Consider the following 26,875-nt stretch of genomic DNA (forward strand, 5'->3'; position numbering starts at 1 on the left):
TAGCCAAAAAACAATTTTGTAGAAAGAATCAAAGAAATTTTTTACATATACCTTTGTTATGCCAGTTCCATGTATACTGCCGATAGTGTTTAAAGCAGAAAACATGGCGGCGGCGTTTTTTTATCACGATGGGTCAACGTGATGATCTCATACTAACGTGCCCAATCAGAATCACAGGACAGCAGAGGGGAATTTTAAACTAATGTCATCCATTCCACCTCAGAATTCAGACCATTAGGTTTAACCGTATTTAAAGAAAAAATCAATTGTTGTTCTTTAAAGTTTAAACGCTCTACATGGTTCCCGCCCTCCCACCCTAACTCAATACATTCAACTATTTTCCATCTTAAATCTGTTATTTTATGCCTCATGACCTGCCAGTGTTGAACCAGCGGCGCTTCCAGACTTCCGGTGTTAATTTTAGATTTATGTTCAGTCAGTCTCACCATAATTTTTCTACTAGTTCTTCCGATGTAGACAAGGTCACAAGGACATATAATCGCATATATGACATGAGTACTGTTACATGAGATATTTTTCTTTAATTTAAAAGTCCTTTTTGTACCTGGGTATGTCCATTCAGGACCCACAATTGCTTGTGAGCACCACTGACATTGTCCACAGATTTCTTGCATGAACCTTTGTTCCTCAACAACTTTTTCCTCAAATTTTTGAACGGATAAAAGTTCTCCAATGGTTCAACCTCTCTTAAAAGAAACAGTCGGATATAGTTGAAAACATGGGTGCAGCTCTAACACAGGCCAATGAGACTTGATACTTTGGAAAAATCTACTACTTAAATCGGTATAGGGGAGCACACAGAACATATTCTCATCAATCTCGTTGTTTTTATTGTTTATACTTTCTTGAATCAGCAAAGATCTATTAGCATACTTAGCACGAAGATATGCTTTCCTAATGGATTTTTTCGGATATTGTCTCTCCCAAAATCTCTGAGTCATTATTTCTGACTGTATTTCAAACTCGTTTTTATCAGAGCAAATCCGTTTGATTCGTAAAAACTGACTCACTGGTATATTATATTTCAGAAAGTATGGGTGGTAGCTCGAGAAATGCAAGAAATTGTTCCGTTCAACTTCCTTCCTATACAGAGTTGTTTGAATAGATTGATCTTTAAAAATCATTACATCAAGATATGCGATCTTATTAGGATGAGCTGTCATAGTAAAGGTCAGATGCGGATCCAGGGTATTCATCCATGTGAGAAAATATTCCAAATCTACATATGATCCACCCCAAAAGATCAGTATGTCGTCCAAATAGCGTTTCCATAGTTTAACATTTTGAAATATTGGTGCTGGATATATATGATCTGCTTCGAATTGTGGGTCCTGAATGGACATACCCAGGTACAAAAAGGACTTTTAAATTAAAGAAAAATACCTCATGTAACAGTACTCATATCATATATGCGATTATATGTCCTTGTGACCTTGTCTACATCGGAAGAACTAGTAGAAAAATTATGGTGAGACTGACTGAACATAAATCTAAAATTAACACCGGAAGTCTGGAAGCGCCGCTGGTTCAACACTGGCAGGTCATGAGGCATAAAATAACAGATTTAAGATGGAGAATAGTTGAATGTATTGAGTTAGGGTGGGAGGGTGGGAACCATGTAGAGCGTTTAAACTTTAAAGAACAACAATTGATTTTTTCTTTAAATACGGTTAAACCTAATGGTCTGAATTCTGAGGTGGAGTGGATGACATTAGTTTAAAATTCCCCTCTGCTGTCCTGTGATTCTGATTGGGCACGTTAGTATGAGATCATCACGTTGACCCATCGTGATAAAAAAACGCCGCCGCCATGTTTTCTGCTTTAAACACTATCGGCAGTATACATGGAACTGGCATAACAAAGGTATATGTAAAAAATTTCTTTGATTCTTTCTACAAAATTGTTTTTTGGCTACTGGTATAGGCTTTAAGATTTGTCTGTATGGGTTAGCTATAAATTCGAGGTGAAAGTGATATGACTCAGATATTTTATGGTGACTCTCTTTCTTTTTTGTCAGGGGAAAATACCTTGATAAAGCCCCCTGGGCGAAACATAGCCTATATTGGTGAAGAGCCCCTGCTATGCTTTTCTAAAAGATGAGTACCTTTCTATCTTTTCTATAAATTGAAAACTAATTTAAAGATTTAAAAATATTTAAAACTATATATATAAAACAAGACCGATGAAGACTTTAGTGCAAATAATCCTGTGAATGAACTGCTCTCACAGCTTGCACCGCTGAGGTCCTAAACGGTGAATAATATATTTTTACCTAAAGATGGGAGGGATAACAGTATGTGAGATGGGGTCCAGTAAAGGAAATAGGGTCTGAGGGGCATGTAGTAGGCTTGGCTGAAGACAGTAGTTGTGCAGTTTCTTCTTCTGTGATTTCAGAGAAGGAAGAAAAGTCAGTGGCTGTTGAAGGAGGGTCAAGAGGGTGGGACCAGGCCAGGGGAGCTTCCTGAGTTGTTTAGGTGAAGGTTGAAGGGGTGTTGTGAGTTTAAAGTTCAGGAGAGTGGATGGTGGGTAGGGGATAAGAATGTGACTGTGTAGTGAATTCAAAGGCGATCTTGTGGACCTTAAGCGAGTGTCAGAAGCAGAGATCTGTGGTGGTGAGGAACTGAGACTAAAACCTGAGAACATGTTAAGGTTCATGGAAGTGTAGTGCAGTGGGAAGGGAACCTGGGCAGTATGGGTGGATTTTGGAGTCTCTGTATACTCCCAGCCTGGGAGTCCCAGGTTGTACTCTTCTAGGTGCCACAGGAAGACTCCTGGACTGTGGATTTTAAATAGGCTCACTAGCATAGTATGTGCCAACTGAAAATTGGCTTTTGCATGCCTAAATGGCTGCAGGTGAGAAAGCTACTAGCCTCTACCAGACAGAAAGTGTAGGAGGGTTTACTTACCTGGAAGATAGTGTACATGGTGACAGTCAGTGGCCGTTTGGAAGAATACTCTGCTATTTTAAACATGTTGGGGCCCCATTTGTTGATATTTTCCAATTCCTAGAGGTGACCACAGATAACAATTGGTTATTAACAGAGAGACATGTTATGCAGGAGTCCTTCAATAGATTCAAGTAAAGATTCTCAGAAAACTGTGTTAAAAAGTGATGGTCTGCTAACGCAGCCGTTTTGCTAGTGAATTTTTTTTTTTAAAGTTCTTTATTCATTTTTTCATCTTATAATAAGTGTGTCAGAAAATAACATTTGAACTTATACAATATCACTTGAATATCTATCATTATCAATTTCATTAGTAAAAATAAAACCCTCCTTCCCAACCCTGTTATTACTTGTGATTACATATATATATAATATTTTCTATTAATCCAACCCATCAATATATAATTAAAGTCCCTCCCACTACCTCTCTCTGTACAAATATACCAATTAGGGAAAAATGATATTTTACTCCTTACAAAATTCTATTAATGGTCTCCAAACCTCCTGAAATTTATTAAAATTTCCTTTCTGCAAGGCAAATGTTCTTTCCATCTTATACATATGACACAGTGAATTCCACTAAAAACTGTAATTTAATCTATTCCAGTTTTTCCAATTAAATGTAATCTGCTGAATGGCGACTCCTGTCATAATAAGTAATAGCTTATTATTCTTTGCAGAAATTTGACTTTTCTTCCTCATTGACATTCCAAATAGTATAGCATCATAGGATAAAGCCACAGGATTTTCTAACAAACAATTTATTTGACCCCAAATTGACTTCCAAAAACCAAAAATGAATGGACAATAGAATAATAAATGATCTAAAGTCCCTGCTTCAAGATGACAATGCCAACATATATTTGACTTACAGCTATCTAACTTTTGTAAACGAACAGGGGTCCAGAAAGTTCGGTGCAACAGAAAAAAACAAAGTTTGTCTCATAGATGCTGACATTGTACAACTCATCCTCCAAGACCAAATTCGTGGCCATTGAGTTGCAGTAATTTGATGCCTTATCTCAATGCTCCAAATATCCCTGAGACCAGTTTTTGGTTTTTTATTCATAAATTCAGATATTAATGTATACCAGTGTGGCCTGGTATCCCAGGAAGTCCACCTGAAAGCACAAGAACTCTAAACTATAATGGTTATTAAGATTTTTCAATTCAGGGAACCCTGCCTGAATGGCCTGCTTCAGTTGAAACCATCTATAACTTTGTGATTTATTAAGACCAAATTTATATTGCAGCTGTGAAAAATCAAGCAGTTTACCATTAGATATAACATCGTCCAGAATTCTTATACCTGCCATTACCCAATACTTCCAGATGACCTTAAATCCGCCTATTTGAATCTTGGAGTTAAGCCATATAGTTTGATTTGTTGATTTATGTATAGGAATAGGTGTTAAATTATTCACAAACCTTAAAGTTTTCCATGTATCAACTAACACTCTATTTTCTTTATATATCCTAGGCATTTTGATACTAAGAACAAGGTTTAATCTCAGAGGAAAAATGAGTCGCCATTCCAACCAAAACCAGTCTGGAATATTTTCAATGGGCTCTGGGAGGACCCAATACATACCTTGGCGCATAATATAGGCTTGATGATACGTATAAAAATTGGGAAAATTTACCCCCCTTCCCTATTTGGCTTTTGCAAAGACACTAAAGCAATTCTAGCAATTTTACAAAGCCAAACAAATTTTGTGAGAATACTATTTAACTTTTTATAAAAACTGGTATCATACCCATTTGGTAACAAACCACAGGCAGTATCATCATTTTAATCATTTGGACTCTCCCCCACCAAGATAAATGTAAAGGATTCCATTGATCACACATTTCTATAACCTTCTGTAATAAAGATTTTTCATTCACTTTCAGTGTTTCTTCCATTGTATTTTTTATCCAAATTCCTAAATATTTTATTCCATCTTCCTTCCAAATAAAGGAAAATGAGTCAAACAAACCTTTTGTATAATGTATATTAAGTGGAAGAACTTCAGATTTATTCCAATTTATCTTATACTCAGAAAACTTTCCAAATTTCTCTATTAATTCGAGCAAGCATGGAATGGTTGTTTCAGGGTTTCTCAAATGAAGCAGTATATCATCTGCATAAGCAGAGACCTTATATTCCCGTTCTGAATAAGGAATATCCTGTATCTCCTTTGCCTGTTGAATAGCTAACAACAAGGGTTCTAATACAATATCAAAAAGCAAAGGAGACAAGGGACATCCCTGTCTAACCCCCCTCTGCAAGCTAAAGCTTTCCGAGAAATTATTATTAATATATAATCTAGCAGTCAGGGAGTTATACAAGGATTGAATCATTTGTATGAAACCTGTCTCTATACCAAACCACTCCATAGCTTGATACATGAAGGTCCATTCCACCCGATCAAAGGCCTTCTCTGCATCTAAAGAAACAGAAAAGGCCGGATCGTTCATGGCTTTTGTTAAATATAACATTTGAAAAGCCAATCTCGTGTTATTAGAAGAATGTCTCTGAGCAACAAATCCGGTTTGGTGCATACCAATAATATAAGGGAGAGCCTTAGCTAAGCATAAAGCCAAAAGTTTAGCCAAAAGTTCCAATCTACATTAATTAAAGAAATAGGCCTGTAATTTGAAACCAATGTAGGATCTTTATTTGTCTTTGGCAAAACTATAGTTAAAGACTCTGCCATAGTGCCTACAATACAATCTTTATTTAGTTGAGCCTGATATAAATTTAACAAATATGGTAATAGGGTATTTTGAAATGATTTATAAAACTCTACCGTGAAACCATCACCACCTGGAGCGGATCCAACTCTAAGGGACTTCAACGCTGTTTGTAATTCTTTTAGTGATATAGGCTCTTCAAGACTTCCTTTTATATGTTCAGGAATTTTAGATCCCTCTAATAATTTAAAAACTCTAAACCATCTCTTTCTTTATCTAAATAAAGCTCAGAAGAATAAAGAGCTTTATAAAATTTTAAAAATTGTTTTAAAATAGGTTCAACTTGATTATAAGTATCACCTTTCTCATCTATAATGGCAATTATTTTTGACTTTCTTTTTTTTGCTTTAAGATGATTTGCCAATAGTCTTCCCGCCTTATTTGAATTTCCATAATACAAAACTTGTTGAGAAAATAAATCATTCCTTACCAATTTAAAAGAAATCACGTTATATTTACATTTAGCTTTTAAAAGAGCCAGCAACGTAGAATACTCCCATTTATCAATCAGTTTTGACTCAAAAAGCTTAATTTCTTGCTCCAAATTGGAAAATTGTCTTTTGACCTGTTTCCTAAGATATGCCGAAAAAGAAATAATTTGTCCTCTCATGGTTGCTTTAAAAGCATCCCATAAGGTTTCCATAGAGATTCCTTCTGTGGCATTCAGTTGGAAATAATCATTCATTTTTAATTGAAAATCTTCACAAAATTTTGGATCTGCAAGTAGTGTATTATCAAATCTCCATACAGGTCTACTTTTATCCTGATCAACAATTTTGAATTCTACCCACACCCTTCCATGATCAGACAAAATAGTTGGCTTATGTTATCTGTTGTACTAATTGGTTTGAAATAAAAATGTAATCTATTCTTGAAAATGATTTGTGAACATGGGAGCAGAAAGAAAATTCCCGTCCATCAAAATGAAATATTTGCCATATATCTTTCAAGTCACAAGAGTTTACAAAATTATCCAATCCTAATGATTTCATAATTTTACTAGGTTTTTTTATCCATCAAAGGATCCATAACAGCATTAAAATCCCCAGCCACCACTAAATTAGAGGCAGCCAGTGGTAGTATCAGTTGTTGTAAAGTCTTGAAAAATTCATTTTAATTCGAATTAGTGGCATATATATTAAAAAGCACCATTGTAGTATTTCCCATGTTCATTTCCACATGTACCCATCTTCCTAAAGGATCTGCAGCCCTTAGATTAACAAAGCAGTGCATTTCTTGTTTACTAAAATAGCAACACCAGCCTTTTTACCAACAGCAGGTGAAAAAAACACATTGCTTAACCCAACCTTCCTCTAGTTTTTTTTAGATTTTACATCCGACAAATGAGTCTCTTGGATATAACAAACATCTGCATTTTGTTGTTTTAAAACCAACTCCGCCCCCTACAGCCCCTGCTGAACAGTCCGCTGCCTCCACTCTGCCTGCCTGGCTTAAGTCTCCCATGTTCAAATTCCATCGTGATCTGTACAGTTTACTTGATTGCATTATAAAGGCTCTTACCCAATTAGCCATCGCTAAGCCCCTCCGCTGGAATTTTGTCCAGTTACTAGTCTCTGCTCATTGCTAAGGCCCTTTTCTGACCAAAACAAACAAACAAACAAACAAAAAAACCATGAAGCCACCCCTTTGGGTCCTTATACTCCTGCTCTGCTCATCTCTCAACACCTCCCTCTGCCTGAACCCTCCCTTCTCCCAACCTGCTCGACTCCTCAAATAGTCACAATTCTGGCCCTGGCACCAGAATCCCCACCCTGACGCGCCCCAGGAATCACCCCACCAGAAAAACCCCCCGCAAAGTCAATCCCACCTCTCTAAAGCCTGTCCCCCATGCTAACCTCCCCTGCCATGCCTCTAACTCTCTCACCCCTGTCCCGACCCTTTACTGCAACGCCAGATCCGCATGCAATAAAATTCAAATTCTGAAGGACCTCCTTGAGGACCTCGATCCTGGATTCCTGTGCATCACAGAATCATGGATCTCAAAAGACGACCTCTTCACACAAAACGAACTCTGCACCCATGGCTACCAAGGCCTCTTTTCACCCAGAATCAACTGCAAAGGAGGTGGCCTGGCACTCCTCTACAAATCCTTCTTTGATGTCCAGCTCCTCGAGAGAGGCTCCCACGCTTCATTAGAATATATGCTAGCCTCAATCAATGATGAGCTCTGTCCTCACCCACTGGGCATCCTGTTACTATACCGTCCACCTATCCCTTGGTCCAATTCCTCTAACCTTGTCTTCGAGACCATAACTAATGCCTTTCTCAAATTCCAAAGATTACTAATCATCGGAGACATTAATCTCCACCTTGACGACTCCACCAGCAAGGACACGATAGAATTCAATGACTTTCTCATCTCCCTAGGTTTCTCCCCCCCACATCCGCTCCTACCCATGAAAAAGGGCACACCCTAGACCTCATCCAGTTCCTCGACCTCACCGCTTATAAAACGTCTGCCGAAGACACCCGTTGGGAACACATCCCGTGGTCAGACCATCTCCTAGGGGCCTTTTGCCTCCCCATCTTCATGTCTCATCTCGGATCCCCACCCCGATCCCCCAATTCTATTACCTTCCGGAAAAAAATTTCGAGCGATCTGTTCTGGACCAAATTCCTCAACCTCCTCCCCTCCATTCCCAAGCTTGCAGACTCTGAAAACAATTGGCACAACTGGATCGCCCTTTCCAAGTCCACCTACCACTCCCTCGCCCCCCAAACCACTAAATCCATCACCTATCCCCATAAAGCCCCTTGGTACCTTCCACTCCATAGAGACCTGAAACAAAAATGTCGAGCCTTAGAGCGAAAATGGAAAAAATCCAAATCCTCATCTGACAGACAGGCCTGGAGAGTCAATATCAAACTCTACAACTCAATATTAAAAAAAGCAAGGAAGAACTTCTATGGAGACAAGATCTCCAAATCCAAAAACCAGAATGGCACATTGTTCAACATTTGGCGCTCCCTAACCACTAAAAATGACTCCACCCTTCTTCCCTCATCTCCTTCAGCCGAGGTCCTAGCAAAATTCTTCAATGATAAGATCTCTACCTTAAGGCACTCCTTCCCGCCCGCAATCTCCTACAATTCTCTGGTGCCCCCCGAACCCAACCCCACCCTAGCTGCTCTCAACCCCATCCCTGCCAACAGATCATGGACTGTCTTCGAGCTCATATCTGATTCTCAGACCCTTAAACTCTGCCTCAAGTTAAAATCATGCAACTGCATCCTGGACCCATTTCCCTCCTACCTATTTGAGAAAATCCCTGCACAGGCCATCACATCTCTTACCAAACTCATAAATTCTGCCCTATTATCAGGCCTATTCTCCACTGAAATGGGACACATCGCATTGACCCCTTTACTGAAAAAAGCTGACCTAGACCCCTCCATATCATCCAACTACCGTCCAATAGCAAATATCCCTCTCCTCACCAAACTGCTCGAGTCTATCATATCTACCCAGCTCTCTTCCTACTTAGAAAGATTCTCCATCCTCTTACCTTACCAATATGGCTTCATACCCAACTTCTGCACTGAATCCCTATTGGCCTCTCTAATCTCTAAGGTTCAGCAACTGCATTCTCGTAACAAGTTTGCTGTCCTTCTACAATTCGACCTCTCCGCAGCTTTTGACGTTGTCCACCACGACATTCTAATTTTCCAACTCTCCGAGATAGGCATTAGCTCCATAGTTCTTGATTGGTTCTCCAAATTCTTGCGCTCCCGCTCTTACATGGTTAACATGAGCGGCACCTCATCCTCCCCCTGGACCCCGACTTGTGGTGTCCCACAAGGCTCACCCCTCTCCCCAATCCTCTTTAACATTTACATGTCCTCCCTGAAACTACTCCAACTATCCCCCCTTGAAACTCTTTACACTTACGCTGATGACATCCTCGTCCTCCTTGAGACCAACTCGAACCTCACTAACCTCTCCACGAACATATCCTCATGCATAAAGAACCTCCAATCCTGGGCATTCACAATGCATATGAAACTAAACGAGTCCAAAACAAAACTCCTTTGGCTCGGCCCAAAATTAGACCATCTACCTTCCTCCATCCCATTGTCCTCCGGCCCCCCATTACAGCTCGAGTTCTCAAGCAAAGTTCTGGGTGTCACCTTAGACTCTTCTCTATCCTTCAACGAACATCTCCAATCCCTGGTGAAGAAATGCTTCTTCAGCCTTCACATGCTAAGGAAAGTCAGACCCTATTTTCACCAAAAACACTTTGCAGTCCTAGTACAATCCATCATCCTCTCCAGATTGGATTACTGCAATTCTATCTACCTCAGCCTAACCAAGAAAAGCCTCCACAGACTTCAGCGGATTCAGAACGCCGCAGCTAAGCTTGTTTTCGTGAAAAGCAAATTTGATCACGTCTCACCATTCCTGTCTAAGCTCCATTGGCTCCCAGTAATCCCCAGGATCCACTTCAAATGTGCGTGTCTGGCCTACAAGATCCTACATGGCATCCTTCCTGCCGTTATCCCTCTATCCTGGAACTCCCCAACCCCTACTTCCTCCAGATCCTCCCAAATTTTTAAACTATCCTTCCCTTCCATAAAAGGTATTTCCCCATGTAGGCAAACTTGGGTCATCCCTCCCCTTTAGAATCACTGAGATCTGGAATAACCTCACCTCCCCTCTCCGAACCTCAAGCTCCCTCCAACTCTTCCGCAAACACCTAAAAACCTGGCTATTCTCAAAACTGTAACACTTCCCCCCTCTTAGGCCTCTCATCTTCCCCCTTTACACCTAACTCTTTAATCTCTCAACTGTAGTTCCTCTCTCATCCTTCTTCCTGTAAACCGTGCTGAGCTCCGCATTCGTGGAGATGGTGCGGTATATAAACCCAAGGTTTAGTTTAGTTTAATAATGTTTTTTTTCCCTTTTTATCAAATGGTTGAGACCATTAACATTTAATGAAAAAATGTTAAAATCCATTATACCTTTTATATTTGAAACTTAAAATTATCATCCAATAAGGCAATTTATAAATAGAGTTTAATAAATAATCATTTCCCCCAAATTAAAATCTAAAATATAATCCCACTTCCCCTTCAAACCCAACTCCCGATACCCTCCTCCCATCCCATCCCGTCCCTACCAATTTAATAGTGAAAGCTTGGAAATGTAAATTTGAGATCAAGTACAAGAAACTCCCTCCTTACAAGCTATCTTAATACATTGATTTAGCTAAATATAATAAGCTAACCAGTATTAACTTTGATTCATAAGCAATCTAAAGTAATTCAACATTCAAACCCCTCCTTAAAAATAAACAATTGATATTAATAACCTCATCAATGAGATAAATAAATAGCTCATTCCAGCAAAAATTAAAATTTCTATATAAAATTTATTAAAAACTTTACTTTTCTTTATGAACTAATATTGAATTATATCTATTTTCTTTAAATAAATAAATTAAATATTTTCTTTAAAATTAACATGAATCTTAGGTATTATTTTATATTCTTAGCGTTATAAGATTCATATTAAACTCTTTCCATTTAATGATTTTTCAAACCCTTCATTACTTTACCTAAGAAAACCCTTAACTTAAAAGGACTATGTAATCTAGTCTAACCCTTCTATCTATAAATTAATAATTTGAAGATGCGCGTGAAAAAGATCAGTGTAAATTAAATAGAATAAAAATTTATATCAAGACTGTCCACATCTACATAGACCCAAACATAAACCATATAAGTGAAAAACCAATCTCAGTAAATGTGAAAAATCTGATATATAAACCCAAAGTAAATATGGTATCAACCAGAACCACATCAGAATCCTGGACTAAGTTGATCTCAAAGTGGAATAGCCACTGACTCCGTATTTGTTATATATGTTTGAATTTACTATACAGTCAACCTTTGCAAGTGGTACTGTTCCTTTCAGTCTTTTGGCTGCAGATTCATACTTGCAGTGTCCATACCAGGACGTGATAAATTCTATCAGCAAGAGGCTGTGCTGCCTCGTAATCTCTTCGAAGTTGTCCTCCGTTAAGTCTATCATATCCGAATCAGCGCAGGCAAAGCCGGCAACCAGGAGCAGCAGGGGTTAGAAGACCATGACAGCGCATGAGATCTCAAAATCCGATGGTCATCTGAGACGAGCGGGAAGCGAGCGCGAGCAGCTGGCAGCTCTTTTAATCGAAAACCAACATTCCAAAGACTGCTCGCGATGCACTCAGCTAAGATAATCTCAGGCGCGGTGACTGCCATTAAATTCATTAAATACAGTTCCTCGATGCTGAAGAGATCCCTATTAAAGATTAAATTCTTTTATCCGAGTCTGAGTCTTTCAATATTCTTCTCTTCTTATCCCAAACCGGAATCACAATACATAGTAGAAGTTCTGATAATCACTTGTAATTAATCCCAACTTCACCGTATAGAGCGCTCCGAGCTGTAGGAAACCCACAACACTTCAAAGACGATTCTTCATTCTCTGGATAGAAGTCAGGCTAAGACCCCAGACCAGAATATTGCACCCGGACACACCTTTAATCAATCCGCCATTGAGAAAATTTGGCAAATCAGGTCACCAGCCAGTGTTTACATATATTCTAAGCCAATCCAAGGCCATAAGGAAGTAAAACAACTTTTCCATTCAAAACTCAAAGAGCTTGGCACATAACATAACATGGTGAAATCTCCACTTCATAGCAAATTATCATATCAAAGTCTCCATTTTCGAAGATCAGTTTAATTTATAATATATTGAAAGAAAGATGTATGTTGTGTTGCTTCACGAAGATCTTTTGTTAAGCCTGCCAACCGCACTTAACCGAATCATCTCTGCATCTGCTAAAGTTCGCTCGTGCCCGGATTCAAATACTGTCAAATCTCAACTGAAGCAACCAATCCATTACCATTACCTCTTTTCCTTTTCTCTATGTTGTTCCCACATTTCAGTCACAATGTAAAATGTAAAAAGAATATTTAACAAAATAGTTATAATTACAAATTAAAATAAATAAAATAGAAGCTTAAATGAAAATCATTATAATAATAATAATAATAACTTTATTTTTCTATACCGCCATAGTCAGGCGACTTCTAGGCGGTTTACATTGTAAGAAGGCTGGACATTCAGCGAATAACAAAAGGTCTTAATACAGTACAATAAGTCAACTTACAATACCGTACCATGAGTCTAAATACAATACAATACAATACAATACATTACAATGAGTCTAAATACAATACATTACAATGAGTCTAAATACAATACATACAATACAATGAGTCTAAGTACAATACCATACAATGGGTCTAAATACAAACAATAATCTAAGAGGGAAACTTACGTATTAATTGGAGTTCTATGGTTAGTGAGTACCTGAATACTTTAGTACTTACATGTTGATTGGGGTTATATGGGTAGAGAATACCTGAATACATGAGAGGAGCTTCTTGAGAGGAAGAAAAAGGCGTTTACAGGGAGGAAGTCCTAGTGAGTGAGGGGACAGTTTTAGTCAATGAATTTGGCGAACAGGGCGGTTTTAATCGATTTTCGGAATGCACTATATGTCAGATTGGGTTCGTTTATGTAGTTTTTCAGCCAAACTTGCTGTCTGTTCGCTTGGAACTTAAAGGTTCTGTCCAGGAATGATTTGTACCTGCAGCCTGTAATCTTTGGGTATGCAAAGATGTTTTTGTTTCTGGTTGTTCGAGTGGGGTTGTGTAGGGTGAAGTGAGATTGTAGGTAAGAAGGTGCTAGTCCCCAGGCTTGTCTGAAACAGGTGCAGGCAAATTTGAATAATATTCGCGCTTCTATTGGTAGCCAATGCAGCTTTTTATAGTAGGGACTGATGTGGTCTTTTTTTCTTAGTCCGAAAATTAGGCGCACGGCGGTGTTTTGTATTAGTCTCAGTTTTTTTAGTGTTTTTTGTGGGATACCCAGGTAGATGATGTTGCAGTAGTCAAGAATGGATAGGATCAGCGCCTGTACCAGCAACCTGAATGATGTTGGGTCGAAGTATTTTTTTATGGTCCTTAGTTTCCATAGCGTGAAAAAACATTTTTTCACTAGTGAGTTTGTGTGGTCAGTCATAGTTAGGTGTGTGTCTAGGGTGATACTGAGTGTTTTTATGTTTTTGGATATTGGGTATTCGTGATTGTTTATTTTTATCGATGTTCTCGTAATTTTGTCGTTAGGACTCGCCAAAAAGACTTTTGTTTTCTCTGCGTTTAGTTTCAGTTTGAAATTGGTGGTCCATTTATCGATTTTGGTCATTATGTTTGAGAGGTTGTCTACAATTTCTTTTGTGATGTTGTTTAAGGGGATTAGAATGGATATGTCGTCTGCGTAAATGTAGTGTATTAAGTTTAGTTTTTTATTAGGTAGTTTAGTTTTTTATTAGGTAGACATAGGCTGTTCACATTGCTCCAAATATTCTTGTAGCTTTCTTGGGTCTTCAAAATTTAATGTTTTGTTTGCATGTGTGGCCCGCATTACTGCAGGGTACATTAAACCAAATTTAGCACCCAAAGACCTGAGCTGTGGACTTAGATCGAGTAACTGCTTCCTTTTAAATGCAGTAGCCTTAGCGAAGTCAGGCACTATATGGATCCTGGAGTCCTGACATTTAAGATTTTTGTTTTCTTTTGCTAATTGACAGATTTCTATTACATGCTGGTACCGTAGCAGTTTGAAAATTAATGTCCTAGGGCCTTTCTGTTTATTTGATCCTGTGTGCTCTCTCAATCTCCAATGGGACTTTTGCTTTAATCGGCAGTATTTTTGGCAGGAACTTTTGAAGAAAAGATATTGGGTCATTTTTTTTCTACCCCTTCCGGTAGCCCAATAATTCTTAAATTGTTCCTCCTTTCACGGTTGAGACAGTCTTCAAGATCCCTCTTTAAAGACTCCATTTCCTTCCGATCTATCTTACATTGCAGTATTTCTGTATCCATTCCATCTGCCTGTTTCTCCAGCTGATTTAGTTTGATATCAACCACATCCATTCTCTTTGTGAGGCAATCAACTTCATCTATGATCACTTATAGCTGTTTAGCATTATCTGAAACAATTGCTTTGATTTGTCGAAGCTCAGTTATAATATCATTGCTTTCTTTTTCATCCATTGGCAATGGAACTTTTGATGGAGTTGCTGGCTCCGGTTTTGATCTCTTGACACTGCCCAACTCAGTTCCTGCTCCAGCCGAATCGTTTTTGTTTTGCTTGCCCGATGCTATCATAAGTTGGATTTGACACTTTTAAACTTTGAAAAACTAGTATTTGTAGCTTATTTTCTACAAAAATAGCCTGTCTTCACGAAGCTATTTCTTTACCCGACCATCCTGTTATGTGTCCAAGCCAGCCCCCCCTAGTGAATTAAAAAAAGCGAGACATACTCCAAAAATCGCGCATGCAGATGATGTCAGCAGACAGCAGCAAAGATTCGCTAAATTTACATGTGTTGAGTCACTGATGCTAGTGACCGGCGCATTCACAGAATATACAAGGAAAGAGGTGTGAATGTGCGCATGGCCCAGGAAAGCAATTCAACATTGTTTGAGCATAGAATATGCTTATGTCATATGTGTGACGATATGAACCACCATCCATATTTTATAAAACATGCGCAGCTCAGAAACACTTCTAAACTATGGGCGTTCGAATTCTGGATCGCAGGACAAATCCCAGCATGCTTGCATCAATGGTGCCATATAAGCCGTAAGCTATTGGATGAATGGAATTCCTTACCCTACTACCTCCGCATCAAAAAATCTTTTGTGACTTTTAAGGCACAATTGAAGTCATACTATTTTCCTTTGGCTTTCCGCTCCTGACCTTTTTCCTTACTTTATTCATGCTAAGGATCACCCTTTCTTCTTGACTTCTTAGCTTATATTGTTAATTGTTTGGGCAGAATTTCACTGTGACTTCCCTTCCCTTTTATGTTCAAATCTGTTTTATTATGAATACAAAACAACAAACAACAAAGACAGCTTATATTGTTAATTGTTTGGGCAGAATTTCACTGTGATTTCCCTTCCCTTTTATGTTCAAATCTGTTTTATTATGAATACAAAACAACAAACAACAAAGACAGCAAAGTCAAAGGAAAGATCTTCCAACAATACAAAAGTTATCGCGTTGTTTTGGTGGAACAAGAGTGGAAATCCTCCGCCCCCCCACCCCCATGCCCCAAACTCCACCCAAGCAGCAATAACCACCCGTACAAAATCCCCCCTCTCTTGTCCCATTAAGCAAACAGAAGTCAATCAACAAAACTCCAATACGCCAAAGGCCTGTGCTCTGGTGGCCCTTGGCAGTCACAATAGGAAATCCCTCCCCCCAACAAACAAACAAACAAATCAACAAAACAAAAGGAAAAAAAAAAAAAGAAAGTGCCTGCAGTGACCGATCCCGGGAGTGAGCGCGATGAACCTCAACAAGGTTAAGCAAGAGGATTCAAAAGGAGACTGCAACCTCTTGGAGATAAGAAATCCAAATAGACTCCCCACACAAGCATAAAATGACGTTGGCGACGAAGGCGACCAACCGCCTCTTGGGCCTCTCACATGGCCAAAGTATGCACCAGAGTTCTCCAGGTCCAAAAAGAGGGAGGCTCAGAAACAGTCCAGGATTGCAAAATACATTTGTGAGCAAGAAGACACACCTTATGACACTAGAAGGGACTCCCCTTAGGAAGGCCACAAAAAGCCCCAGGTAGATCAAGGACCAACTGCTCCACGGTACTCACAATTGGTCTCAAAAATAAGCCTCGGAAGTAATGAACGATAGACTTCCAAAAAACTTGTATAGTCCAACAATCCCAAAAGGAATGAGCTAACTTCTAGAGAATGACATGGTGAAAAAATTGGTCCCCGTCACCGCCCCGTCCCCGTCTCACCATCCTCTGCACCGCCCCGTCACCGCCATTCCCTTCACCGCCCCGTCACCGCCACTGCCACCCCATTCACCGCCCCGTCACCGCCACTGCAACCCCATTCACTGCCCCGTCACCGTCACCGCTGCATACATAAAAGCCTCAAACGGGTACGATTTTATATACTTTTCTTTATTTACGTATAAAGGAAACATTCTTTAAAACTTTAAAACTTAGTTAAATATTAGTTAATAACTATACAAAAACAAACACGACATGTACTTTTAATGCTTACAATGTTAGCCTACATGGTAAGTAGACGCGGCCGCTGTACCTAATCGTGGCAAAGATCTCCCTGCCGTGATTAGCATAGTGACCGCGGCTACGGCTGCAAGTCTCTCCTCCCCCCAGCGATCACGACAGGAGGGCACCCAACCCCTCCTGTATGCTTCTCCTCTGATCCTACTTCCCTCAACCAAGCATCTCTCTCTCTCCCTCCATGAGTCCAACTTTTCACTCTCTGCGCTCTCCCCCTTCCCCAGTGTAACATTTCTCCTTCCCTCCTTTCTGTCCTCCCCATCCATCTTGCCCTCTCCATGAGTCCAACACTTTCTGCCTTCTGCACACTTTCTCTCTCTGTCCTTGCCTCTTCCCTCAGTGGTATCCCTCCTTCGCACCCCACAACCCAACATGCTCTCTCCCCATGCACCATCTCACCTTCCCCTCCAGTGTGTAGCACCTTTCCTTTCCCTCCTTTTCTGCCAGGTTCAGCAGTACCTCTTCTCCCTTCCTTTTACTTCCCCCTTGTCCAGCAGTACCCCTTCTCCCTTCCCTGTTCCCATTGTCCAGCAGTACCCCTTCCCTCCTGTCCAACAGTATCCTTTCTCCCTTCCTTCTTCCCCTCCTCCCCTTGTCCAGCAGTACCTGGTGTACACTGGGCAGGAAGAGAAGCTCCGGCATCAGCGTCAGCTGACTAGCAACTTCCTGCAGCTGCATCTTTTGCTGGGACTCCTGTCTTCGTGTATCCGGCAGATATGCGAAGGCAGGTGTCCCATACGATGGGGGGTTGCTAGTCAGCTGACGCCGGAGATTCTCTTCTTTCCCAGTGTGCAAGATTGCGCCAGCGTCAGCTGATTTGCAACTGCCTGCTGCCGTCGCGTATGCCGGGACTTCTGCCTTCGCGTATCCGGCAGATACACGAAGGCAGGAGTCCCAGCATACGCGACGGCAGCAGGCAGTTGCCCAGATTGCGAGTTCGGGTACTAGACTGTGTATTCATGTAGACCCCCCCCAACGGCCCTCCCGACAATCGCAGCAGAAGGGTACCCAACCCCTCCTGCTGGACCCCCCCCCAACGAACCCTCCCACCCCGGAACCCCCTTAGTCTTACTTTCCAAGTTGGACCGGACGGCTCCTCGCTCGTCTGGCCAGCAGGCCTGCCTCCGTCCAAATGAGGCGGGCCCGCCCCTACCCTGCCCAACCCACAGGATCCTAGGGCCTGATTGGTCTAGGCACCTAAAGCCACTCCCGCTATAGGAGGGGCCTTAGGTGCTTGGGCCAATCAGGCCCTAGGATCCTGTGGGTTAGGCAGGGGAGGGGAGGGGCGGGCCCGCCTCATTTGGACGGAGGCAGGCCTGCTGGCCAGACGAGCGAGGAGCTGTCCGGTCCAACTTGGAAAGTAAGACTAAAGGTGGTGTTTCGGGATGGCGGGGTTTGTTGAGGGAGGGTCTGGCAGGAGGGGTTGGGCACCCTCCTATTGGCGATATAGGGGGCCGTTGGGGGGGCCGGCAGGAGGGGTTGGGCACCCTCCTATCAGTGATCATAGGGGGGCTGTTGGGGAGCTGGCAGGAGGGGTTGGATATCCTCCTGCCGCGATCGTTGGGGGGGGGGGCGGGTTCTATTGGCAGGAAGGGTTGATCTGACAAATGCAAGTTGGATCGAGAGTAAATGCGGCAACGTGCGAGTTGGATCGAAAGTTGGAGGAGACAGACAACATGGCGGAGACATCTAACACCCGGTCACGAACACGGTGAAACACAGGTAAATAGCGGTTCCTAGAAGGGGGGACATTGGCCTGCGGGGACAAATCTATTCACCGTTTTTGCGGGCGGTGAAAGGATTTGTCCCCGCGTCTGCGGCGATTTGCTAATGAGGTCACCATAACCCGCAGCCAAACCGCAGCCACGCAGCGGTTCGCTGCGGGGATCGCTCCCCGTGTCATTCTCTACTAACTTTCCTTCCATTTTGTTGCACTCCTTCCCCAAATTTTTTGTTTTTATTGTAACCTTCCCTTTCTTTATCCCCTTTGTACCCATTTTTGTTTGTATTTTTGTTTTTGTTTATTGCCTCCCTTGTTATGACTTTTTAATTTTTGTTTTTAATATATTATTATTGTAAACTGCTTAGACTAACTGTGGCTGTATTTGCGGTATATCAAATAAATTGAAATTTGAGAAACAATGTCGACTTTTATCAATCGCGCATAAAACATGCCTTTCTCTCAAAAAAACTACTATAATGCAAGTAAATCTTGTAATTTGTTTTTAATGTAACATTTCATAGTTCCCTATTGCTGCTCACGCATGCTGAATTGCATCACTCTGCTTGACTCTGCTTGACTTCAGATTTTCCTCATTTTAATTCTATTTTCAGGATGTTTTATTACTAAATCACTTTTAACAACTTTTAATTGTTTTAACTTAAACTAGCCTTCTTATTATTTAACAGTTAAGTATTATTTTAAATACAGTTGCCTTAAATGACTTTCTTTTCCCTGTTTTAGTCTGTCTCTAAATCTAGTCTGTCTCTAAATTTCCTCTTCCCTGTAAGTTTTATGATTGTACTTCATATAATATTAGTTTACTCACTCTTTTCTACCTTTCTTAACCTTTCACTAATCTTTAATGTCTACCTCTTCTGATTTCAACAGGCTCTCTTACCTTCCATCAGGAACGCCGCCGCTTTGCGGCGGCGCCGGCGACTCCGCCCACATACCCCCACCGGTAGAGTCTACTATATATTTGACTGCTTTGCGGCGCACGCCACATTTCATAGTTCCCTATTGCTGCTCACGCATGCTGAATTGCATCACTCTGCTTGACTCTGCTTGACTTCAGATTTTCCTCATTTTAATTCTATATATTTGACTGCTTTGCGGCGCACGCCGCAAAGGCGCGCGCCTATGGCGCGCGCCAAAGGAGCGCACCTAAGGAGCAGGTCCTGCTCCTTTATGCGCTCCTTCATGCAGCTTCTTCCTGCAATACTTTCTGTTTTTCTTATTATTTTAAGCATTACAACATATCATAATTTCACTTTCTCTCCCAAATTCCTACCATTTTCCTACTGTTTTATATCCTCTCTTTCTTTACCTCACACTACATTTAAAAATAATTCTTCCATTCTACAAACATACACTTCCAAACCAATGGCCTCTATTCCCATCATATGGAGCCATAGACCTTCAAGGAAAAATCTCTCTACCTCACTAAAAGAAACTAAAGCAAGACATTATATTTCTATTACTACCAATCCTGATATTCATTATTCCATTACTCATAATACTCTAACTAAACTTCAAATAGGACTGATAAATGTACGTTCTATAAAAAGTAAACACCATCTAATCCATGACACCATTATTCAACACCACTTACAAATTCTATGTCTTACCGAAATCTGGTTAACGGAAGGAGAGGAGGCTTACTTAACCCAAGCATGCCCGCTCAACTACAAGGTAATTTTCCAACCCCGTCAAAATAAAAAAGGAGGCGGCTTAGCAGTCATTTATCACAATTCCATTTCCCTCCATCCAAATTTCTCCAAACAAACTACTTACTCTAACATAGAAATCCTTCAATTCACTATAAAATACTCTCTTTTCTTTAATTTCCTTCTTATCTACCTCCCCCCTCCAATAACAAAAACAATTCTTTCTTCTCTCATCTCTACCATATCAGACTTTAATATTGCTCACCCTGATTCCATAATATTAGGAGACTTTAACATCCATTTTAACTCTCCTAATCATCCTAATACTTCTGAATTTCTAACACTGATCTCCGACCTATCATTATCTCCCCTCTTCTCAATGCCTACCCATCATGCAGGAAACACTCTAGATATGGTTCTTTGTCCCACAACGAATAAACATCTCCTTCAAAACTTCAAATTCTATACAATGCCATGGTCTGATCACACCCTGATTACTTGGCTCCAAGATTTCCCAGCACTAATCAATCACACAAAACCACAAAATAATTACTATACTCGTAAAACCACTGATATAACTCAATCCTCAATTCAAGCCTCCTTTGATTTAAATATTGAAGACTTTTCTACTCTTTCTATTACAGAACAATTCTCAGTCTGGGAAACCTCCACCAAATCTTTATTAGATTCCCTGGCACCCCAAGTTGAAATACACCATAATTCTAAACAAAATCATAAAAAACAACAACCTTGGTTCAACCAAAATCTCGCCTTACTACGTAGACAACTTCGTTCTATTGAAAACAAATGGCGCACATCTCGACTTTCTAATTTGTTCATTACATACAAAGAAAAAGCTTTTCAGTACAAAAAAAACTATACAACAAACAAAAAAAGAATATTATTCAAAATTGATCACATCTACCCGTAACTCTTCAAATCTCTTTAATATAGCCCAATCACTTTCTAAATATTCCAAGAAAAAAATCCTACCTCCCTCCATCCAACCAAATGCTGATGATCTTTCACAGTTCTTTGACAATAAAATTAAAAATATTAGATCTAATCTTGGACCCTTACCTCTTGATTCCCCTTCTCAAACCTCCAATGACTCCACTCAACTTTCCTTCAGTACCCTCTCAAATTTCAAAATTCCATCTCTAAAAAATCTTCATCTTACTTTACAATCTCTAAACACACCCAACAATTCTATGGAAAGTTTCCCACCCTCTATTCTCAAAAAATTCTTTTCGGTCTTTGGCCCATTCATATCAGCAATGATTTCCAAATCCTTTTCTGATCATACCGTTCCAATAGCATGGAAAACAGCCCTTATTTTTCCCAAACTCAAACAACACAATTTAGATCCGTCATTACCCAAAAATTACCGTCCTATTGCTAATCTACTCACAATCTCTAAATTAACTGAAAAAATCATACATTCCCAACTCTCTGAATTTATTGAAAAAACCCATGCTCTACACCCTTGTCAAACAGGATTTCGCTCATCCCATTCTACAGAACTATCTCTATTAGGTCTAATTTCCTCAATACAATATTTTCATGATCATCAAAAATCCGTGGTTCTTATTTCTTTAGATTTAGCAGCTGCCTTTGACACCATCGATCACTCACTTCTGATCAACAGACTTAAAGAATGCGGTATTTCAGGATCAGCGCTCTTATGGTTTACATCCTTCTTCAATGAACGTTCCAAAATAGTACATATAAATAATAACTCTTCCGCACCCACAACTAACTCCTATGGTGTCCCTCAAGGTTCTATACTATCCCCTCTTCTATTTAATATTTTCTTATCTCCTCTTCTCACATTGGCTCAATCCATCGGTTTTACCATTTTTGCTTATGCCGATGACATACAACTTCTTCACCCAATCAATACTTCAAACATTTCAGATATCAAAGACATTAATAACAAACTAAACACAATACACGACTGGTTGTATACAAACAAGCTTTCCCTCAATCTGGACAAATCTCGAAGTCTGCTACTCCCTATCAAATCCACTGAATTTTTACTGGACGACATTTCTATTAAATCTACACCGATCCAAATGGACTCAAAGATAAAACTTCTAGGGGTCATCATTGACAGAGATCTCACCTTTCATGATCACATAAGTTCAGTGGTTAAAGTCTGTTTTTATAAATTACGCATCATCCGTTCTCTTTCTTCCATTCTTGAAACTAATTCAATCACTATTCTGATACATTCATTAGTAATTTCTCATCTTGATTACTGTAACTCTCTCTTAAATGGCCTCCCCCAAAAAGAAATTCGTCGTCTACAACTAATACAAAATACAGCAATAAAACTTATCCATAAAGTAGGCAGATTCGACCACGTTACCCCTCTTCTAAAAGAAGCACACTGGCTCCCTATTTCTCACCGCATCACCTATAAAATTATCTTACTATCTTTCAAAATAAAGCTCTTCCATTTGCCGTTATTTCTTGACAAACTTCTCATTCCCTACAGCTCCTCACGCGCTCTAAGATCAACTGATCAACAACTTCTATTTATCCCCACCATCAAAGACTTCTACAACACACGTAAAGTAAATTTCGCCGTAACTGCCCCTACTCTTTGGAACTCCCTGCCACAGCAACTCCGTGACGAATCACGACTTGACAAATTTAAAACAGACTTAAAAACGTTTTTATTTCGCGATGCCTTCTCATTAAACTAGAGACATCTTCCCTAATTACCAAAAACAAAAAATCTAATAATAACCGCTTTCTTTAAAGCGCCCCTCTCCATCATGTTTTATCCTCACCCTACTATCTCCAATTTCTTCTCAAATATGTAACTTTACCCTCCCTTTCCTTTTACCCTCACTATCTAGTTCGTCTTGTGATGTTATATGTAGATACACAATGCCTCTTTTTTTTCAGTTTTGTATAACTTCTCTTTCTTTTAAACATATTGTTAACCAGCCAGATATTAACTTGATGGTTGGTATATCAAAAGTAATAAAACTTGAAACTTGAAACTTGACCCACAGCCAGAAACACCAAGACAAGGGTATCATACACGCGCTCAAGAAGCAATGTCAGCTTTTAACAAGTGCACATAAAACATGCCTGTCTCTCCCCAAAACTCAAAAGAAGCGTGATTTTAATATTCTCCACTAAATATATAGATACACATTTTTTTTCATTAGCCACAGTCAAAACACAAGTGCTGGCACTGTAACACTACCCCTAAACCAGTCGCTGCTTTTTGTCACCAAAACCTGGCACCGCTCATCGAAAATGCCTCAGCAATTTTTAAGAATCCACCGGAGGGCTCATTTCAATGTTGAAGAGCACATTTGCATATCATTGTTGGAGACTGCTAGAAACCTTGCTAAAGACAGAGATAATCCATTTTGATAATCTGCCGCTAAAAAAATGCATGCAGGCTAAACCACCGGAAAACAGTTTAGCGACGGTGTTAAAGTCTTGAGAATCTTGCCCTCAGTGCTTAGGAAATATTTGGACTAGGACAGACTGAAGTGAATGAACGATCATAACCTGCAAAATTAAATCAACTCCCAGGGGTAATCTGATAAGGTTGCCACATTATAAACACAATCTCCAAGGATAAGCAGGACACAATCAGCCACACATGAGAGTGGCAAGAGTAACATGCATGGTTGTCTTCATCCCTAACACTGCCATTAAGGTGCGGTAAATGCAGAAACTTACCACATTTTAGTAAACATGCACCCTTACTGACTAGATGAAGTGGAGTAAAATCCAGACTAACGCAGCCTGCCCAAATGATAAAGACTGCTTGCAATCCTAGTCAGGATGCACAACGATCATTTCCCCTGCTATCTTCACCTAATTCTTGCCATCAGAACAACTATGTGCTGTCTGCTTACCTTTGCTAGAAGTGCCTCATGCTCTGTTTTAACGCCAAAACGAGGGATGCTGCTGTTTGTCAAACTGGAGCTGTGCATAAGTTTTTTTACCCCACTGATTTTGGACATGGGGCGCTTCTTCTTCTCTTTCTCCTTTAATGTGGGGGCTGGAATTTCCACTTCATGTTGTTTATCTGGAGAGACAGGGCAAAAAAAAAATCAATGAAATGGGGAAAAGATTCTGCAGACCATTTATCATTCAGCTACCGTAAAATAAATCCTTCAGAAATGCCCATCACTCTCTATCAGAATTCTTAATTTTTTATTAATGCTTAGAGAAATATTCACTATTAACACAATCCCCAAATATAACCCAAGAAAGGTAGATAGCACTACAACCAAATGCCCACAACCCTTGAGGGGAATAACGTAATTCAATAAATATGTATAATATATAATAGTGAGGTCTCAGTGCGACAGTCAAAGCTATGGTGTGCTGGAAACCAGTGCTCCTGGCTTAACGTAATGGAGTGGGACTCTTTCTTACGTCACGCTGTGCACCATCATGGACCTCACTTGTGCACAACTAATGATAATCTTAATAATATATAAAGTGCTAGTGCAAAAATAATAATTTTTGCTAGCGCCCTTCCCTTCTTTATGTTTCAATTTATGTTTTTTATTTGGACTTATGTCATTTTTAACTACAAATAAATTATTCAAAAAGCACCACGAATTTGAATGTGGCAGAAACTGTGCGAGGTTCACTGAGTCTTTTTCTGGATCAGTAACATGCCACAGTCCATCACAATTAATTAAAACAAAGAAGAAACTTTTTACAGATCCTGTTTAAATATGTCCACCTGTTTATACTGAAGCTTCATCTGCTTTGACATGGAAATGCAACTGTACTTACTGGCCATGCCAGAAGGCTCAGCCCAATGACACGTATCCTGCAGACACTTTGAGAGAGGTGGGAATTGAAGGGAAGAGGGGGAAGGAAGAAAGACCTTCCGATATGTCACCCCCTTTTATCAAGCTATGTAAGGTTTTTTTTAATCGCAGCTTGATAAAGCAGGTCTAAAAAATGCAGGCAAAGAGCACTTAGGGGAACAAGGGTTGGTGGAAAAAGTTTGAGTGGGGAAAACCTTTATAACATTGTTGACTACTGTGCATGCTTGTCCATGGAAGAAACCATTATGGACTGCTAGTTGTTTTTTTTTAAATGCTTTTTGGAGTTCTAACTAAAAAAATAATTTTAAAAATGCAGATAAAATAGAGGATCGAGAAATAGCCAACCATTTTTTTCATATTAGTGAAAAGATCTGCACAGTTTCTTAGTTTTGAATATGCTGTTAATTTGTTAATATCTTGATCCTAGTTTACTTGAAGTAAGAGGAAATGAAAGGTTACATGAAGCTCTAAGAACATTCTATGCTGGGACTTACTTACTATGGTGCACCATAAACATTTCTGAAAAGCTGGAGAAATCTGCTTCCCCCCTCCCTCCACTTTTACAAAACTGTGAAAGTGTTTTTTAGTGCTGGCCAGCGCACTGAATGCTCTGTGCTGCTACCTACGCTCATAGGAACTCTATGAGTGTTGGGAGCAGCACAGAGCATTCAGAATGTCAGCCTGCGCTAAAACACTGCTATTGTGGTTTTGCAAAAAGGGGGGATTGTTTACTAGATAGCAAAAAATCAACAGGATTCATGGAAGGGGCATTTTTACATCAGTTTAGAATATCTGAGGTCAGAATTTAGCTAACACTCAGGAGCTTGCTACAGTCCACTGAATTACTGGCATTTTACGATCCTGCAATCAGAGCTGGATTTATGCATATTGTGGCCCTTAAGCTGTAACATTTACGAGGTCCCCCTGTATGATGTTAATTTTATTTTTAATAATAATACAACCAATAGTAGTCAATGATGAAAAGAAAAATTGTGATTCTTGTAATTTTCATTATTTAGAAATGCTTTTAAAATTTTTTTTTATTTTGGAGTGCAGCGTGAGGGCCCTTGCAATGTGAGACCCTATGCTGCAGCTTGTGTAGCTATTACATAAATCTGGTCCTGCTTGCAGTATAGATTTTGCTAGAGTTGTAGGTGTTTACTTGTTTTCTGCAGAAATATTCTCTATCCTTCTCTCCTCCAGCTTTTTGGGGATCCTTCAATCTGCAGTAGACTCTTCCTGATCTTCCAGGAACTTAGCAACCTTTGGAATATCCACCCCTTTTCTCTTGGGACCCACAACCTATATTCACCTCCAACTTTGTAAGGACTTACAAACTTTTTGAAAGAAACTAAACAATCCATTTATGTTACTTGAAAACACCAGCTAAATTACCAACTCTTCAACCTCAACTCCAAATGCAACTCTGGAAATATCAGGAGATCTTAATGAGCAAGGCACTATGGCTTACTGAAAGAAATAAAGGGGAAGAAGCCCACCCCTCCATTTTGATTTCTCTCTAATCACATCTTCATCAAGGAAAATAAATCTCTCTTACTCCCCTCCCCCACCTCAAAAATATGAGTTTTGACAGCCAGCCCCAAGCATCCATTTAATATTAAAATTCCAACTTTCTCCTGTTACAAAAGCCTGTTGATTCATTATGTTTCCTGTGCATATCCAGTACACAGCAGAAGCATGTATTTTTTCACCTCCGCCTTGCATCCTCCCTTTGCCTAAAGACTAAAACCCCCTATAATAT

The 26,875-nt window shown here is 39.9% G+C and overlaps 1 protein-coding gene across 3 annotated transcripts in view; it reads right to left on the reverse strand.

Moving 5' to 3' along the window:
• The window catches only part of PDE4C (phosphodiesterase 4C), a 707,892-nt gene that overhangs the window by 50,887 nt on the left and 630,130 nt on the right, over positions 1 to 26,875 (reverse strand). For all 3 annotated transcript variants that reach the window (XM_033954582.1, XM_033954585.1, XM_033954584.1), the window contains 2 exons: positions 24,181 to 24,353; positions 2,928 to 3,026 (listed from right to left, as the gene is read on the reverse strand). In XM_033954582.1, coding sequence (XP_033810473.1) covers positions 2,928 to 3,026; positions 24,181 to 24,353 — 272 coding nt within the window. The remainder of the gene's footprint in view (positions 1 to 2,927; positions 3,027 to 24,180; positions 24,354 to 26,875) is intronic.

Source organism: Geotrypetes seraphini, chromosome 8, assembly GCF_902459505.1.
Source record: "Geotrypetes seraphini chromosome 8, aGeoSer1.1, whole genome shotgun sequence".
Classification (NCBI taxonomy): Eukaryota; Metazoa; Chordata; class Amphibia; order Gymnophiona; family Dermophiidae; genus Geotrypetes; species Geotrypetes seraphini.